The 20325-nt window shown below is 37.4% G+C and overlaps 2 protein-coding genes across 14 annotated transcripts in view; one reads left to right on the top strand and one right to left on the bottom strand.

The window, feature by feature from the left end:
- The window catches only part of ANKIB1 (ankyrin repeat and IBR domain containing 1), a 267100-nt gene that overhangs the window by 19639 nt on the left and 227136 nt on the right, over positions 1–20325 (top strand). The gene's annotated exons all lie outside the window — the stretch shown is intronic.
- The window catches only part of LRRD1 (leucine rich repeats and death domain containing 1), a 34731-nt gene that overhangs the window by 9472 nt on the left and 4934 nt on the right, over positions 1–20325 (bottom strand). For 6 of the 13 annotated variants that reach the window (XM_054655969.2, XM_054655963.2, XM_054655965.2 and 3 more), the window contains exons 2-4: positions 12147–12304; positions 9122–11112; positions 4840–5038 (exon numbers count right to left, since the gene is read on the bottom strand). In XM_054655969.2, the coding sequence (XP_054511944.1) occupies positions 4840–5038; positions 9122–11038 (2116 nt within the window). In that variant the 5' untranslated portion in view covers positions 11039–11112; positions 12147–12304. The remainder of the gene's footprint in view (positions 1–4839; positions 5039–9121; positions 11113–12146; positions 12305–20325) is intronic. The other 7 variants (XM_016945133.3, XM_054655968.2, XM_527815.6 and 4 more) reach the window with 2 other exon arrangements.

Raw genomic sequence — 20325 nt, forward strand, 5'->3', positions numbered from 1 at the left:
AATTTATCAATTATGTTTATTTGTGGATTGTAATTTCAGTGTTGTATATAAGAAATCCTTGCCAAAGTTTCGATTTTTTTCACCTTTTTTTTTTTTGAGACAGGGTCTGGCTTTGTCACCCAGGCTGGAGTGCAGTGGCACGATCTTGGCTCATTGCAGCCTCAGCCTCATGGGTTCAAGTGATCCTCCCACCTCAGCCTCTCAAGCAGCTGGGACTACAGGAGTGCACCACCATGCCCAGCTCATTTTTTTGTATTTTGTTTGTAGAGATGGGGTTTCCCCATGTTGCCCAGGCTGGTCCCAAACTCCTGAGTCTCAAGCAATCCTCACATCTCAGCCTCCCAAAGTTCTGGGACTACAGGCATGAGCCATGACACCCAGCCTTTTAATATTTTTTCACTTTTTTTTTTTTTTTTTTTTGCAAAACAATGTTTTTCTATGTTCTTATCTAGAAGTTTTGTAGTTTTAGCTTTTACATTTAGGTCTGTGATTCATTTTGTGGTAATATTTTTATATAGTGTGTAGGATCAAAATTATATTGTGGTTATTTATTTGTTTTTGTTTTATTTTGTTTTGTTTTGGCTTTTGGACATCCAGTTGATCCAGCAATATTTGTTGAAAATAATGTTCTTTCTCTGTTGGATTACAGTAGTTCCTCCTTATCCATGGGAGATACCTTCCAAGACCCCCCAGCTGATGCCTACAAACCGAATACAGTATCAAACATGATTGCTGTCAATCAGAACACATCTGTTCATGTCTTTCACCCACAAATTTAATGCCTTTTCCTTCTTAACTGAGCATTTATCATGCACTGTGGCTGTAATTTTGTAGTTTGAGGTGCAACAGCAAAATTAGCACAAATTTCTTTTTCTGTCTTCACAATTTCATCGATAGAATATTCGTCCTTAGCGTAGATCTTAGCAACCTCATCATATGATTCTTTTCTTTCCAAGTTGAGAACTCTCACCTTTTCACTTAAAGGAAGCACTTTAAGGCTTCTCTATGGTGTATCCAAATTGCCAGCCTCACTACTCTTGTGCTTTAGGGCCATTAATAAGTAAAATAAGGGTTACATGAACACAAGCACTGTGATACTGTGACAGTGGATCTGATAACTGAGACTGCTACTAAGTGACTGACAGGCAGGGAGCACATGCAGTGAATGGATTCACAACCCAGGTAGGACAGTGCAAGATTTCATCACGCTGCTCAGAAAAGTGCACAATTTTAAATTTATGAATTGTTTATTTCCGGAATTTCCCAGTTAATATTTTCAGACCACTGTTGATCATGAGTAAAACCATGGAAAGTGAAACTGTGAATAAGGGGGAACTACCATGGCAAAAATCAGTTGACCACATAGTGGTCAGTCAGGGTTCTCTAGAGGGACAGGACTACTTATAGTGGGTGTATTAGTCAGGGTTCTCCAGAGGGACAGGACTAATAGGATAGATATATATATAAAAGGGAGTTTATTAAGGAGTATTGACTCACATAACCACAAGGTGAAGTCCTGCAATGGGCCATCTGCAAGCTGAGGCACAAGGAAGCAAGTCCAAGTCCCGAAACCTCAAAAGTAGGGAAGCCAATAGTGCAGCCTTCAGTCTGTGGCCAAAGGCCCAAAGGCCCTAGAGCCCCTGGCAAACCAGTGGTGTAAGTCCAAGAGTGCAAAAGCTGAAGAACTTGGAGTCCAGTGTTTGAGGGCAGGAAGCATCCAGCATGGGAGATAGATGGAGGCCAGAAGACACAGCCAGTCTAGTCCTTCCACGTACTTCTGCCTGCTTTATTCTAGCCAAGGTGGCAGCTGATTAGATTGTGCCCACCCAGATTGAGGGTGGGTCTGCCTCTCCCAGTCCACTGACTCAGATGTTAATCTCCTTTGGGAACACCCTCACAGACACATGCAGGAACAATACTTTCAATCCTGCAATCCAATCAAGTTGACACTCAATATTAACCATAATAGTGGATCTATTTCTAGACTCTCTATTCTGTCCCATTGATCCTTATGTCTGTTGTTTTGCCAATGCTATCACTGTCTTCATGACTATAGTTTTGCATAAGTCTTGAAATCAGGTTGTGTGAATCATCCAACTTTGTTTTTCTTCTTCAAAATTGTTTCAGCTATTCTAGTTCCTTTGACTTTTTATATACATTTTAGAATTACCTCATTGTTTTCTGAAACAAAAAACTCTGCTAGGATTTTGTTGGAATTGAGTTGAATTTAAAGATAAGTTTTGGGAAAACTGACATATTAACAATATTGTCTTCCAATTTATAAACACTATATATCTCTCTACTTATTTAGGTTTATTTAGTTTTATCTATGTTACAGTTTTCAGCATATAGATCTTATATGTAATTTGTTAGATTTATTTATGGTTTTGGTACCATTTTAAATTGTACTTTTAAAGAAATCAATTTCCAATCATTTCTTGCTAGTCTGTAGACATATGATTGATTTTTGTATATTAACTCTGTATATGGCAATCTTGCTAAACTTACTTGTTCTGTAGATCCTTTGGGATTTTTGACCTAGACAACGTGTCTCTATTATCAGAAATAATTTTTTCTTCTTCCTTCACAATCTATTTACTTTTTTTTTCTTTTTCTTGTGTTGTTGTGCTAGTTGGGATTCCAGTTATAACGTCAAAAAGAAGTGGTGAGAAAGGAGAACTTTACTTTAATCCTGATCATAGTGGAAAATAAATCGTTTACCATGGAGTGTGATATTAGCTATAGGAGATTTGCAGATGCATTTTTTCAAGTTGAGGAAATTCTCTTCTATTTCTAGCTTGCTGAGAGTTTTTTTTTGTTGTTGTTTGTTTTTGAAAATCTTGAATGGAAATTGTATTTTTTCATATGATATTTGCTTTTTTTTTTTTTTTTGAGATGAGGTCTTGTTTTGTTGCCCAGGCTGGAATGCAGTGGCACAATCATAACTTACTGCAGCCTCAAACTCCTGGGCTCAAGCAATCCTCCTGCCTATGTCTCCCAAGTAGCTGGGATTACAAGCATAAACCACCACATCTGCTTGCTTTGCTTTTTATACTTACAGTGAGAAGTTCACATGGCTTTTCATAAGCCTGTTCAGATGGTGAATTACATGGATTAGTTTTTGAATATTGACTCAACCTTGCATTCCCAGGGTAAATCCCACTTGGTCACAATATGATATCATTTTTTATATTGATGGATTTAATTTGCTTTAATTCATTAAGGAATTTTGCATCGATGTTCAAGCAGGATGTTATTCTGTAAGTTTCCAAGTAATGTCTTTGTCTTATTATGGTATTAGGATAATGCTGGCCTCAGAATGAACTGAGACATGTTGTATCCTCAATTTTATGACAGAATTTTTTAAATTGGCATTGTTTCTCCTTCCTTCCTTCCTTCCGTTCTTCTTTCTTTTCTTTCCTTTATTCTTTCAGACAAGAGTCTCACTCTGTCGCCCAGGCTGGAGTGCAGTGGCACAATCTCAGCTCATTGCAACCCCCGCCTCCTGGGTCTAAGCGATTCTCCTGCCTCAGCCTCCTGAGTAGTTTTGATTTTGATTACAGGTGTGCCCCACCACACCTGACTAATTTTTTTTTTTTTAAGTAGAGCCGGGGTTTCACCATATTGGCCAGGCTGGCATCGAACTCCTGACCTCAAGCAATCCGCCCCCTTCGGCCTCCCAAAGTGCTGGAATTACAGGCATGAGCCACCATGCCCGGCCTAACTTAATGATTTCTTCTTTGAAATACTTGAAAGAATTCACCAGTGAATCCTTTTTGAAATTGGCATTGTTTCTTCTATAAAATACTTCATAGAATTCACCAGTGAAGTTATCTGAGCTAGAAATTTTCTTTGTATGAGAGCTTTTAACTACAAATTCAATTACTCAAATAGACTTAGGGCTATCTGTTAGCCCACAATGATATCTACCTCCTGTTACCCCCTTGTGTAGTCCCCCCACATTATACCAAGGTTGGTCTGTGTGATCAATAGAATAGAGCAGAAGTGATGTTATGTCACTTCCAAGATTAGGCATTTAAAGACACTGCTGGCTGGGCATGGTGGCTCACGCCTATAATCCCAGCACTTTGGGAGGCTGAGGCAGGTGGATCACCTGAGCCTAGAGAGGTCAAGGCTGCAGTGAGCCATGATCTTGCCACTGTGCTCCAGCTTGGGCAACAGAGTGAGACCCTGTCTCAAAATAAATAAATAAATAAATAAACAAACAGATAAATATATATGTGTATATGTGTGTATATATGTATATATGTGCATATATATGTGTGTATGTGTGTGTATATATATATAATCAACGCAGTATTTGTTGTACTTTGGGAAATCTTTTCTGATATCTTTAGAGTGAGTGGTTTATTTTCTTATCTACAATGTCATTTTTATTTTGTTTTGGTTATTGTAATGCTTTACCTTGTAAATGACTCCATGTAAGGTATTAGAGTATTATAGGGTATAGGAGAAGTATCAGGGGAGCCAACAGAGAAGGAAACACAGAAAAAATGCTGACCTGAGGTTGTGTAGGTGTGTGTAGAGGAAGAGGTGAGATTGGGTTCAGAAAGGGAAGAAATACTAAATGACTGGGTATAGGCAGAGAAGACAGAAAATAAATGAAAATATGTTCAGGCTCTCCTACTCTTTCAAGGCAGGAACTGGACCTTATACTTTGCTTTCATTTTCTGTACCTAGGACAGTCATTTCCTTCTAATGGTGACTTAATACCTTATGTTGACTCTTTGCCATTCTGTATCTTGTCAGCAAAATTTGCAACTCAGACATTAATACTCTACTTATTGATTATGCTTACTGATTATGCTTGACACTCACCACTCAGGTTTAGTTGCTGCAGATCATTTAAAGATAGCAAAGATGGTGGAAGATAACTTATTTGATTATTGTATGCATGTAAACTAACCAAATTTCTCAATTCTCCTATATTTCTTGGAATCTCTCTGATTGCATTATTTGAGATATCAAGTTCTTTAAGTTGAGTCATATTAGATAGCTCTCCTGGAAGTCTTGTTAGCTGTAACAAAGATTACACAATTATACATTTATAAATACATACATATTTGCATGACTAAAACTTCTTCTAAAATCAAATGAAAGAGTTTTGTCTGTTTCTGTTTTTGTCTTAAAAAGGAGATTTTTTATTATGTCACAAATTCTTTGTGACTGACTCTCCCTTCTGACTAAAGCCCACAAGATACTGTGCGACATCCAAGTACCTCCCCAATCTGACCAATGCTTCTAATTCAACCCTGTGGATTGCAACCCACTTTGCTCACATTCCCATCACTCAGTGTTCATTACCTCCTTATCCCATTCTCTTCTCCCTAAATCTGACCCTGTTTTGGCTTCTTTCCCACCCCCCTCCCAGAAGTCTTTTCCAACTACTCCATCCCACATTTGATCTCCTTATTCCTAGTCCTATCAACATTGCTTTTTTTTTTTTTTTTGAGACGGAGATCTCAGTCTGTCACCCAGGCTGGAGGGCAATGGCGTGATCTCAGCTCACTGCAACCTCTGCCTACCGGGTTCAAGCGATTCTCCTGCCTCAGCCTTTTGAGTACCTGGGATCACAGGTGCCCAGCACCACGCCCAGCTAATTTTTGTATTTTTAGTAGAATGGGGTTTTGCCATGTTGGCCAAGCTGGTTTCGAACTCCTGACATCAGGCGATCCTCCCACCTTGGCCTCCCAAAGTGCTGGGATTAAGGGCGTGAGCTACCTCGCCAGGCCCCATTGCTTTTTATTCATCATTTGTGTGCGTTTTTTTAGATTTTCTAAATGACATGATACACATGTTTTATACTTTTTGTATGTGTTTCCAAGCACAAAATGCATTTTGACCAAATGTTTAATAATGGAGTCACAGTTTGGCAATGTGACCTTAAATAAAAATTCCTACTATAAAAAGTGTTGCAAAATTGCAGGAATTAAAATATTCTGTTAAGATGAAGAAGAAATATGCATATTTAGAGAAAATAGGGCCGTTATGAGTGGCTTTTGAAATAAAGGAAGTTCTATGAACAAAACAATTTTGAATGTATAGGCACCTCTAATAGCTAAACAACAAGGTACATTCTGCATGTTGTGCTATATGTTCTTCCAGGTATAAAGGAAGCATAAGAAATAGTCTCCAACTTCACAGAGATTAAATTTTATTTTAGGGAACAGAATATATCCTATGAAAAAATCAGGAAATAGAATGAAGCAATAGGTAATCCAATGCCAAAATAATACAATTAATAACTGATGAATGAAAGTTTAGAAAAGGTACATTACTACAAATCAGAGAACTAAAGTAAAGCTTCATGTAAAAAGTAGAACTTGAATAGCCTCTTAAGAATGAATAGGCGGCTGGGCTCGGTGGCTCACACCTGTAATCCCAGCACTTTGGGAGGCCAAGGTGGGTGGATCACAGGAATTCAAGACCAGCCTGACCAACATGGTGAAACCCCGTCTCTACTAAAAATACAAGAATTAGCTGGACGTGGAGGTGAGTGCCTGTAATCCCAGCTACTCAGGAGCCTGAGGCAGGAGAATCACTTGAACCTGGGAGGCAGAGGTTGCAGTGAGCTGAGATCGCACCACTGTCCTCCAGCCTGAGTGACAGAGTGAGACTCTGTCTCAAAAACAAAAACAAAAACAAAGAATGAATAGAATTAGAAAAAAGTTACAGGACACTTAAGGCAAGATAAATATCATGAATAACAATGGCCAGTGAGAAGTTGACCAGCAAAGAAAGGTGATGCAAAGCAGAGGGAGATTTGTTTGGATAAGGAGCATGGAACCAGGCTATGGCAAGACTTGAGAGCCTGGCCTATGAAGTAGGAGTCAGATCAAAACAGATAGGTGGGTTCAGTTTTATTTGGCATTCATTGAAACAAATATTCTTTAATTACCTTCTCAACATTTACTAGAGGTGGTGTCTGAGAGCTGTATGATGATGGAATTCATATAGAAGGAAGGTTCCTTTTGGGCATCCTTCCTTTAGTAAAATAAAAGCCCTGTGATTAATCTGACTTTTCTTCAGATAAGTGACCATCTGCTATTATATAAGTTAATTATTTGGGCATTTCATTTCCACCCCAAGGGGGTTATCAAGTGATATTTTCAACTACATGGGATATTCTTTTTGACAGGAGTTCTTGTAAATCATTTTTTCCATTTGATGACCTTTGCAATGATGTTGCAAATATGTGGACTGTTGCCTTGGGCAGCCATTCACTTTGAGTAGACAACAGATACGCAATTTGGATTCCTGACAGGCAAGTATGATACATGGAGAACAGTCCTCTGCAATGAAGTCTGACAACTTTGATAAGGCTTGCTAAAAGGGAGGAGGTTCCTGGCATAAATCTATGCATGAAGTGAGTGATAACCAAGGACCAGGTTGTAGACAGTGACACTGGAAAATGAGGGAGATAACCCAACAGCTTTTTTCAGAGGAAAAATAATACAATTTTGGTGTAAGATGAGGTATAACTGATGATGGAAAAGGAACAAGAATGATTTCATGAGTTTTAGCCTGGCAGGTTTAAAAGAAAAACTGGCATCACAAACAGAAATGGAGAAGTTTTGAAAGGAGATGGAAGAAAAATGAGCTGACTTTGAAGTTATATTGAGTGTGTGACAACAAAAGAATAGAACATGTATAATTTCCAGGAAAAAAAATGAGAACTATGGGACTACAGCACTGGTGTGAGATCAGCTCTAGTCATGTAGACTTTGGGATAATGTGCATGTAAGTGACAGCAGGTGTGGTGGGAAAGGAGTTAATAAAAAAGAGAGAGTTAAGGATATAACATTGGAGATACCAACAGTTATCTTACAAGAGGAGAAAATGAATGAGATGGTTATGAATCAGTCAATGAATTAACTGATTATTATATTGCAGATATAAAAATTGTCTGTTAGTGCAAAATCAACTTTTTAAATACAAGCTGTATCATTATTCATTCCATCTGCTTAAGCAAGTATTCCCTGGAGCAGTTTTTCTGGAAATGTAGTATATGATAGCTGTTATGTTAAAAATGGTCAAATAAGTTTGGGAAATATGGGAATATTTTGGGAAAATTAGTGCAAGACTCTTCAAAGCTTTTAATAGATCAGTATTCATTGTTATTCTTTAAGAGAAGAACCCAGTGCTTCTTAAAGCTATTTGATCACAGACACTTCTCCCCTCCTCCCTTTTTTTTTTGAGCAGATGCTCATGGGACTAGGGCTTTTAGGAGTAGACTTTGGGAAGCCCTGCCTTAAATAATAGCTGTGTTCTTTTCATTTGTTTACTAAGATCTTCATATAAATCAGTAATGTTTTAGTTACTAAAAAATTATTTCCATAAAACTTACTCCTAGAGTTTCAGTAAGATAAAATGCTAAGCTCTAAAAATGTTAATTCTTATTGATCTAGCAATTCTTCAGGAAAAATTTCCTAAGGAAATAGTCTAAAATATGAAAAAGGCTATATTTATGGAAAAATTCATCACAGCATTATTATGAAGAAAAATTATAACATTCCTAAATGCATAACAAGAGGTTTAGATCTATAAATCATGTACTGGTTATAACAATTTATTGGGAAGATGGTTATATCAAAGAGAAATGCTTATTGGTTAAAAAAAGAAGAATTTAAAATTGAGTGTGTAGTCTTTTATAATTCCTTATAAAACCATATGCATAACGGGAAAAAAGACTAAAAGTTGTGTCAACGTATGCCCGTAGTTATAATACAATGATATGCTTGTGGAATGACTTTTGTCTTACTTTTATCACTTTCCAAACTTTCAATAATGTGTTTATATGACATTCATAACTTTAAAGCTCCTTTTACAATTACACCAAAATAAAAAGGAATCTATAGAATTGTCAGCTTTCATTGCTTCATATTTCATTTTAATGAAGTATTTTCCTGTACAGCTTTTGTGTTGTGAATTGTATTTATAAGCCATGTTTGGCGGGGATGGGGAGGGCTTTCATTTAAAAAACAAAATATTTCAGCTCAACTTAAAACACACATATGGTACCCACAGATACACCACAGCTTGGATTCTGATCCTCTCCAGTCTCTCCTTCCCCACAAAGCCCACAATACCAGTCTCTTACCTTTCTCCCTTTTATCTGACTTATATTCAGCTGTTCCAGTGATTGAAGTTGGCACAGTTCAATAGGAAAATGTATAAATTGATTGCTTGAGAGGTTTAATTTCTGGATTCCTTTTAAATTACAGATGTCTGAAGAGATTTTCTGTAATTGGTTTTCTGAAAGATCAAGTACTTGCAAATTTTCTAAAGTACACAATTCTCTAGGGAAAGTTTCAAATTTATTACAGCATAAAATAAGTACGTGGAGTGATATCATATTAGAAATTGATGCTGGAATTTTCTTTATTTGGTTTTTACCAAGATCCAGGTATTTAAGATTAATAAGAGAACAAAAGTGCTCAGAAAATATGAGGAGTTTGTTTTCACTCAATTCTAAATGAAGCAGTTGTTTACTGAAAGATATATCCACAGGTATTTCTGAAATATAATTTCCATTAACACTCAAATAATAAAGAGAATCTAAAGCACACAGTCCCAATGGAAAATACATTATTTTGTTATAACTCAATTCAATTTTAATTATTTTTTGGCAGTTTTTTATTTCAATGGGAACATCTGTGATTATGTTTCCTGAAAATTCTAGACTGCATATGTTATTAAGATGTGAGATACTGTCAGTTATTTTTACCATATTATTTCTGTTTACATGGAGTTTTCTTAAATTGTTAAGCTTATGGATGTACTTAGGAAGTTCTGTTAATTTATTATCACTAAGACTAAGGCATTCCAACATTGCACAGCAAGATATTTTCTCTGGTATATTTTTCAATAAATTTTTATCAAGTATAAGAATCCTAAGTTCCCTGAAATTCTCAATTTTGTGTGAAATAACTTCTAATTTATTGTCGGCCAGTTGGAGTTCTTTTATTTTGAGTAACTGAAAAATTTCTACAGCCAGAAAGGTAAGCTTATTGTGATCCATTAAAAGTGTTTCTAAATTTTTAAGCTCCCTAATTTCTTTTGGCAAACTGCTTATTAGGTTTCCAGTAAGGTCTAGTGAAATTAACTTTGGAAGGAAGCAGAGAGCTTTAGGAAATATTGTTAACTGATTATATTCCAAATTGAGAACCCTCAAGTTTTTTAAACTAGGCAGAGTATCTGGTATATGTCTTAACTTATTTTTACCCAAACTTAAAATTTCCAAGTTTCCAAGACATTCTAAGTCAGTAGGAAAATTTTCAATGTAATTGTTATAAAAAAAGAGTTGTCTGATATTCCCAAGCTGAGATATTTCTTTAGGTATATGTGATATGTGGTTATGACTGACATTTAATATCCTTAAATTATGAAGTAACTGAATTTCAGATGGAAGTGATGATAATCCATTTTCTTGCAGGGATAGAATTTCAAGTCCTAACAGATCACCTGAGTCTGCCCCTTGAAAAGTTTTGATTTGATTCTTGTCTAAATATAGATATTTTACATATTTGATTTTTAAAATGTCCTTAGGAAATTCCTGTAAACCCTTGGCCTCAAGGTTAACTGTAAAGTTATCTTCCCCTAAGCCAAGTTGTTTCTGATTTTCTTCAGAGACTTGTGGACTAACTTCTCCTACTGTTTCATGAGGTAGGAAGTTAACCAAAGCCTGATATTCTGCAGTCCTCCCAGTTAGTGATGATAAACTCTGTGAAGTTCCTGTTCTAGTGCTTGTTTCAGAAAATTGAAGATTTTTCTTTTGTTCTTCATTTCTCTTAGACTTCCTTCCAGAGGAAGATGTTGACTCTAATGTATTCTGTCTAGGATGTGTTTCATAAATCTGGTTAAAAGATTTCCCTTCCAGGTAATCAGAAGCTTCGTTTATCAAATTTGATGTTTCTTTAATAAAGCCAGGCTCCTTCATTGACCGTGATCTAGATTCTTTCCTAAATTGACTAATAGTATCCTCTAGCTCTTCTGACATACCCTCCTTTTCAGACATCTTATTTGCTGATATGTTTTATGCCAATACAAAATTGTAACTTGATTTTAATTTTCATGTTTTTTCCTTTGAATCTACAAAACAAATGTTGAAATTAAAAGATGTAAGAGATGTCAAAATGACAAATAAATCTTAATACAACTATTTTATTTTATAAGAAATAATTTAATACAAATACAAATAATACATTTATAACAAACTAATTTTATATATAATTCCTGATTAAGGATGGTTTATTGATTGCATGTACTTATCACATGTTACTCTTGAAATCACTTTAAAATTACAGAAAGAAACAAAAAAGTTCAAAGAAAATTAGAAAAAAGCCATAAGGGACTGAGAGGATTCAGCAAATTTCATGGAAAACATAAAAGGGGGCCGGGTGCGGTGGCTCACACCTGTAATCCCAGCACTTTGGGAGGCCGAAGGGGCAGATCATTTTAGGTCAGGAGTTGGAGACCAGCCTGGCCTAACATGGCAAAACCCTGTCTCTACTAAAAATACAAAAATTAGCTGGTTGTGGTAGCGGGCGCCTGTAATCCCAGCTACTGGGGAGGCTGAGGCAGGAGAATTGCTTGAACCCGGGAGGCAGAGGTTGCAGTGAGCCGAGATTGCACCATTGCACTCCAGCCTGGGCAACAAGAGTGAAACTCCATATCAAAAAAAAAAAAAAAAAAAAAAAAGGTAACATAAAAGGGAGAGCCAGTGGCCTACCATGACAGGTAAAGAGTACCATTCTCACTGTGAACATGGATGTTTACATATGGTACTAGTGTCTTGCTCTAACAAATTCAGTACATTATGACAATTTTCCTGGGGGTAGAAGTGAAATGTCTTAAGGAAGGGTACGCTTTCTGTAAGAGTAAACTAGACATCAAATAGTCCTTGCGTGGATTGCAACCTTCCTGAGACTTCTGAGTGACTCCTGTGGTACCAGCACCAGCTGGGTAGCACCACTCCTCAGAGATCTGGGTCCCAGCTCTGTAAGTCCCTCCTTCAAGCTTGCAGTTTCTAATGACCCAGTATTTTCCCTTTGTCCCTTTAGCCTTAGGGTTGGTAGCTACTTCCTATGTTTACTATCTCTGTGTTGCTGCAGTTCCATCTTTACCTTTTTAGTTCTCCAGTACTTGTCTAAGCAACTTCTTATATTAAATCCTGTCAAACTGGCATGGTTTCAGTATTTCACAAACTCTCCCAGAGAGTAGAAAAAGAGGGAACATTTTCCAACTTGTTTTTTGAGGCTAGCACTAACCTCAATGTCAACGCCTAACAAGGACAATATGAAAAAGAAAATTACAGGCCAAATTTACTCAAGAACAAAAATGTAAAAATTCTAAACATTAGGGAATTATTCTAAATATTATAAAGCCATCAATATATAAAAAGCATACTACTTCATGAGTCAGTTGCATTTGTCCCAGGAATGCAAGTTTGGATTTAACAATAGAAAACTAATGTAATTTGCCACATTAAGAGATTAAAGAAGAAAATCCCATGTAAATATTGCAATAGATGTAGAAGTACTTGATAAGTTGCAACATTTTTCATAATTTACAAAGTAGGAATAGATGGGAATTTCTTTAATCTGCTAAAGGGTACCCATAAAAATCTGCAGTAAACATCATATCTAGTGGTGAAACACTGAAAACTTTTGAGATTGGAAGCTAGAAAAGGTTATGCTCATCATTACTTCTGTTTAACATTGTACTGAGATAGTAATTAGCCAGTGGCATAAGGCAAAAAGAAAAGGTATATGGATTAAAAGGAAGAAATAAAATGGTCATTAGTCACAGATAATATATATGTAGAAAATCCAAGCTCATCTACAGTAAATTATTAGAATAAATAAGAACATTGAGTAATATTGCTAAATACAAAGTCAACATACACAAGTCAATTTTCTTTCTTTTTTTTTTTGTGGGGACAGTCTTCTCTGTCACCAGGCTGGAGTGCAGTGGTGCTATCTTGGCTCACTGCAACCTCCGACTCCCTGGTTCAAGTGATTCTCCTGCCTCAGCCTCCTGAGTAGCTGGGACTACAGGCGCACGCCACCACACCCAGCTAATTTTTGCGTTTTTAGTAGAGACGAGGTTTCACCATGTTGGCCAGGATGGTCTCGATCTCCTGACCTTGTGATCCATCCGCCTCAGCCTCCCAAAGTGCTGGGATTACAGGTGTGAGCCTGTAAACTTTTTAGTTTTGGTAATTGCACTATGATTATGAAAAATGTTGATATAAGGGGAAGATAGATGAAGGGTAGAAAGGAACTTTCTTTACTATTATTGCAACTTTTCTGTAAGTCTAAAATTATTCCAAAATAGAAAAAATTTTAAAGTAATCTGAGTTAAAATGTTCTAAAGTGTTTTTCATCGGGGGTAGTTAAGAAGTTATTCTGCTCAGCCGGGCGCGGTGGCTCACGCCTGTAATCCCAGCACTTTGGGAGGCCGAGGCAGGCGGATCACGAGGTCTGGAGATCGGGACCATCCTGGCTAACACAGTGAAATCACGTCTCTACTAAAAATACAGAAAATTAGCCAGGCATAGTGGCGGGTGCCTGTAGTCCCAGCTACTCGGGAGGCTGAGGCAGGAGAACGGCATGAACCCGGGAGGTGGAGCTTGCAGTGAGCCGAGATGGCGCCATTGCACTCCAGCCTGGGCAACAGAGCGAGACTCTGTCTCAAAAAAAAAAAAAAAAAAAAAAAAAGAAGAAGTTATTCTGCTCTAAGATTCTGTTAAAAATGCTTGATAAGATTTGATTAAATATTGATTCAGGAGATTTCCAGTTCTAAAATTGACACCACAAAAGCAAGCTGTCTTCTCTCCTCCCACCAACAGAAGCCAAAAACAAATATACAGGGCCACGATTATTACCAGCAATATCCCAGAACTCAAACATGAGGAGGAAATAGTTCCTAAGACCGCAAAGGTGAAAAAATTCTAAGCAGACAATAAGAGAATTAGATATCCATATCCAAGATGCCCCTTTCTCCAATCTGCCTGGCACCAAGCATACAATTTTTTATTGTGACTCATAGTTTCTAGAATGGGAAAGTGAGATCAAGGTGGACAGCTAGCTTCCCTGCCAACTTGGATTCCCTGGCAGGAGACCTGTCCCTGCCTCAACCCATGGGAAGTACTGGGAGTGCCTATAGGAAGAAATATCCCTGACAACAGCCAAAAAGAGGAGGCAAAACTACCATTCCCAGCCCTGAAATTCTGCTTTGTAACTTGGCCAAAGGAGACACCACATCAGAGTGCCTCTTCAGCAGCACCATGCTGTAGGAGGTTCGTTCCACAGGTCACCTGGACATGAACTCCTACCTAGCCTTCTCACACTACCAAGATATCCCCTTTGGGATGTACCCCATCCAGAATGCGTACTTGACTATTTACTAGAACCAAGGCAAACCTAGGCTTAAGGTTCTATATAGTGCTGCAAAGGATGTAATGACTGAGTGGAGAAAAAAAAAAAGAAAGAATCAACAAGTAAATTACAAAGAATCTGTAAGCAAACACATCCAGTAGAAACCCAAACAAGCCAGACGAAGACTGGAAGAAATAACTGATCTTTCAATGTACATATGTACATCCATAAGAAATAACAGCAAACAGGGATCCATGATGTCCCCAAACAGACAAAGCAAGGAATCAGTGGATGACCCCAACAAGATGGTAATATGTGAACTCTCTGACCAAGAATTTAAAATGACAGGTCTGTTTTGTTTTGTTTTTTTGAGACAGTCTTGCTTTATCACCCAGGCTGGAGTGCAGTGGTGCTATCCTGGCTTACTGCAACCTCTGCCTCCTGGGTTCAAGCAATTCTTGTGCCTCAGTTTCCCAAGTAGCTGGGATTACAGGCATGCACCACCATATCTAGCTAATTTTTGTATTTTTAGTAGAGACAGGGTTTCATTGAATTGGCCAGGCTGGTCTCGAACTCCTGGCCTTAAATGATCTGCCCGTCTCGGCCTCCCAAAGTGCTGGCATTATAGGCGTGAGTCACCGCTTCCTTAAAACTGCCATTTTAAGGCAGTGATCTCAAAAATAACACACACAAAAAAACAGTGATCTCAAAAATAACACAAAAAAGCAATTCAGAAAATTATCAGAAAAATTTAACAGAGATTGGATAATTTAAAAAATCAAACAGAAATGTTGGAACTGAGAGGCTGGGCACGGTGGTTCATGCCTGTAATCCCAGCACTTTGGGAGGCCGAGACAGGTGGATCATGAGGTGAGGAGTTCAAGATCAGCCTGGTCAAGATGGTGAAATCCCATCTCTACTAAAAATACAAAAATTAGCCGGGCGTGGTGGTGGGTGCCTGTAATCCCAGCTACTTGGGAGGCTGAGGCAGATAACTGCTTAAACCCAAGAGGCAGAGGTTGTAGTGAGCTGAGGTTACACCACTGCACTCCAGCTTGGGCGACAGAGAGAGATTTCGTCTCAAAAAAAGAAATTTTGGAACTGAGAAATACATTTACTGAACAGAAAAATTCACTAGAGGCTCTCAACAGTAGAACAGATCAAGCAGAGGAAAGAATAAGTGAGCTCAAAGACAGGCCATTTGAAAATACTCAAAGAAGGCCAGGCACAGTGGCTCACACTTGTAATCCCAGCACTTTTGGGAGGTGGAGGCAGGAGGATTGCTTGAGGCCAGGAGTTCAAGACCAGCCTAGGCAACATAGCAAGACCTCATCTCTACAAAAAATAAAAAAATTAGCCAGGCGTGGTGATGTGTGCTTGTGGCCCCAGCCACTTGGAAGGCTGAGGTGGGAGAATCACTTGAGCCCAGGAGGTTGAGGCTGCAGTTAAGCTGAGCCAAGATCATGCTGGCATTCCGTACTTGGTGGTAGAATGAGACCTTGAAAAAAAAAAAAGAGAGAGAAATAAAGAAAGAGAGAGAGAGAGGAAGGAAGGAAGGAAGGGAGGAAGGAAGGAAGGAGGGAAGGAAGGAAAAGAAAAGAAGAAAGTACTCAAAAAAAGAGAAAAGAATAAAAAGCAATGAAGATCACCTAAAAGATACAAAAAATTACCTCAAAATACCAGATCCAAGAATTATTGATATCCAAGAGAGAGCTGATCTAGAGCAAGAGGTAGAAATCTTATTGAAAGAAATAATAACAGAATACTCTCCAGTTTAAGAGCTAAATATCCAGATACAGGGAGGTCAGAGAATACCAAGCAGATTCAACCCAAATAAGGCTACTTTAAGGCATGTAATAATCAAACAAAGGTCAAAGACAAAGAGAGGATTCTAAAAGTGGCAAGAGAAAAGGAGCAAATAACATATAAAGGCACTCTAATTCATCTAGCAACAGACTGAAATACAATAAAGGCGTTCTAATTTGTCTGGCAACAGACTGAAATACAATAATAGTAGGGAATTTCAACACCACACTCTCAATAATCAATAGATCATCCAGTCAAAAAATCAACAAAGAAACACTGGAGTTAAATTACACACTAGTCCAAATAGGCCTAATTGACATTTACAGAACACTTCACCTAATCGCTGCACAATACACATTCTTTTCATTAGCACTTGGGACATCCCACAGAATAGACAGTATCTTAGGACACAAAACTGGTCTCAACAAATTCAAAAAAATTGGCACTAACATCAAGTATGTTTTCTGACAACAATGGAATAAAACAGGAAATCAATATCAAGAGGAACCTTGGAAATTACACATACACATGGAAATTAAACAACATGCTCGGCCGGGCGCGGTGGCTCACGCCTGTAATCCCAGCACTTTGGGAGGCCGAGGCGGGCGGATCACGAGGTCAGGAGATCGAGACCATCCTGGCTAACACGGTGAAACCCCGTCTCTACTAAAAATACAAAAAATTAGCCGGGCGTGGTAGCGGGCGCCTGTAGTCCCAGCTACTCGGGAGGCTGAGGCAGGAGACTGGCGTGAACCCGGGAGGCGGAGCTTGCAGTGAGCCGAGATCGCGCCACTGCACTCCAGCCTGGGCAACAGAGCGAGACTCCGTCTCAAAAAAAAAAAAAAAAAAAAAAAAAAAACATGCTCATGAATGACCATTGTGTCAATGAAGAAATTAAGGAAATTAAAAAGTTTCTTGAAACAAATGAAAATGGAAATACAACATACCACAATCTATGGGATACAGCAAAAGCAGTATTAAGAGGGAAGTTTGTAGCAATACAGGCCTATATAAAAAGTAGGAAGATTTCAAATAAACTAATGATGTACCTCAAGGAAATAGAAAAGGAAGAACAAACCAAATTAAAATTAGTAGAAGAAAAGAAATAAGAAATATCAGAGCAGAAATAAATGAAATTGAGACTAAAAAAGAACACAGAAAACAATAATGGAAAAAGTTGTTTTGAAAAGATAAATCAACAAACATTTGTCTAGACTAAGAAAAAAAAAGAAGACCCAAATAAGTAAAATCAGAATCAAATAAGGAGATATAACAACTGAGACCACATAAATACAAAGAATCATTAGAGACTATTAAGAACAACAATACATCAACAAATTGGAAAACCTAGAGGAAATGGATGAATTTCTGGACACATGTAACCTACCAAGATTAAACTATGAAGAAATAGAACACTTCAACAAACCAGTAATGAGAAATGACATCAAATCTGTAATAAAAAGTCTCCCATCCAAGAAAAGTCCAGGCCTAGTGGCTTGACTTCTAAATTCTACCAAACATTTAAAAAAGAATTAATGCCAATTATACTCAAACTCCTCAAAAAAACTGAAGAGGGAATTCTCCCAAACTCATTCTACGAGGCCAGTGTTACCCTGATACCAAAACCAGGACACAGCAAAAAAAGAAAACTACAGGATAATATCTCTGATGAACATAGATGCAGAAATCCTCAACGAAATACTAGCAAAATGAATTCATCAACACATTAGGAAGATTATTTACTATGATCAAGTGCGATTCATCCCAGGGATGCAATGATGGTTCATTCAACATATGAAAATCAATAAACATGATACATCACATTAATAGAACCAATAACAAAAGTTATATCATCGTTTCTATAGATGTTGAAAACCATTCAATAAAATTCAACATCCCAAATTAGCTGGTGTGTTGGCACATGCCTGTGGTCCCAGCTACTTAGGAAGGTGAGATGGGAGAATCACCTGAGCCTAGGAGGTCTCAGGTAAGCCATGATTCTGCCACTGCACTCTCTGGCCTGGGTGACAGAGTGAGACCAACCCTGTATCAAAAAAAAACAAAAAACAAAAAAAACCCCCAACATCCGTTTATGATATCAACCCTCAACAAAGGAACATACCTCAAAATAATAAAGGTCATATATGATATCTACAGCTAACATTATACTGAACAGGGAAAATTCGAAAGCATTTCCTCTAAGATCTGGAACAAAACAAGGATGTCCACTCTCACCACTCTTATTCAACATAATGCTGGAAGTCCTGCCCACATAATTAGGCAAGAGGAAGAAGTAAAGGGTGTCCAAATTGGCAAGGAAGCAGTCAAATTAGCCTTGTTCACAGGCGATATTATTTTACACTTAGAAAAATCTAAAGACTCCACTAAAAAATTTGTTAGAACTAATACATTCGGTAAAGTTTCAAGATTCAATATCAACATACAAAAATCAGTAGCATTTATATATGCCAACAGTGAACAATCTGAAAAAAAAATCAAGAAAGCAATCCCACTTAGAATAGCTGCAAAGAATATAAAATAGCTAAGAATCAATTTAACCAAAGAAGTGAAAGATCTATATAAGGAAAACTAGAAAACACTGATGAAAAAAATTGAAGAGGACACAAAAAATGGAAAGACATTCTATGTTCATTGATTGGAAGAATCAGTATTGTTAAAAATGACAATACTACCCAAAGCAATTTACAGATTCAATTCAATCCCTATCAAAATACCAATGACATTCTTCACAGAAAGGAAAAAAAATCCAATCCTATAATTTATATGGAACCACAGAAGACCCTGAATAGCCAAAGCAATCCTGAGCATAAAGACCAAAGCTGGAGGCATCATCCTTCCTGACTCCAAAATATACTCCAAACTTATAGTAACCAAATCAACATGATACTGGCATAAAAACAGACACATAGACCAATGGAATAGAATACAAAACCCAGATATAAATCCACTCATTTACAGCCATCTCATTTTCGACAATAGCACCAAGGACATACAATGGGGAAAAGACAGTCTCTTTAATAAATGGTGCTGAGAAAACTGGATAACCATATGCAGAGGAATGAAACTAGACACCTATCTCTCACCATATGCAAAAATCAAATCAAAATGGCTTACATACTTAAATCTAAGACCAGAAGCTATGTAACTACTAGAAGAAAACATTGGGGAAACACTTCAGTACATTGGTCTGGCCAAAGTTTTTTTGTGTAAGACCTCAAAAGTACAGGCAACAAAAGCAAAAATAGACAAATGGGATTACATCAAGCTAAAAAGCTTCTGCACAGCAAAGGAAGCAATCAACAAAGTGAAGAGACAGCCCACACAGAATGTGAGAAAATATTTGCAAACTACCCATCTGACAACGAATTAACCAGAATACGTAAGGAGCTCAAACAACTTAAAAGGAAAAAAAATCTGATTTGCAAAAGTTCTGAATAGACATTTCACAAAAGAAGACATAAAATGGCCAAGAGTTATATTAAAAAATGCTCACCATCACTAATCATCTGAGAAATGCAAATCAAACCACAATGAGATATCATTTTATGCCAGTTAAAATGGTTTTCATTAAAAAGACCAGGAATCACGGATGCTGGCGAGGATGTGAAGAAAGTGGTTCTGCGATACCGTTGATGGAAATGTAAATTAGTATAGCCACTATGAAAACTGTATTGGAGTCACCACAAAGAAAGTAAAAATAGAACTAGTATATGGTTCAGGAATTCCACTACTGGTATATATCCAAAATAAAGAAAATCACTATATCAAAGAGATATCTACACTCCATGTTTATTGCAGCACTGTTCACAAAAGCCAAAATATGGGATCAGCCTAAGTATCTATCAACAGATGAATGGATAAAGAAAATATCATATATATACACAATGGAATATTATTCAGCCATAAGAAAGAATAAAATCCTGTCATTTGTAGCAACATGGATGGAACTAGAGGTCATTTGTTGAGTGAAATAAGCCAAGCACAAAAAGATAAATATCATATGTTCTCACTCATATGTGGGAGCTAAAAAGTAGATGAAGATAGAGAGTAGATTGGTGGTTACCAGAGGTCAGGAAGGGTAGGGGCAAAGGGATCA

Source organism: Pan troglodytes, chromosome 6 (genome assembly GCF_028858775.2).
Source record: "Pan troglodytes isolate AG18354 chromosome 6, NHGRI_mPanTro3-v2.0_pri, whole genome shotgun sequence".
Lineage (NCBI taxonomy): Eukaryota > Metazoa > Chordata > Mammalia > Primates > Hominidae > Pan > Pan troglodytes.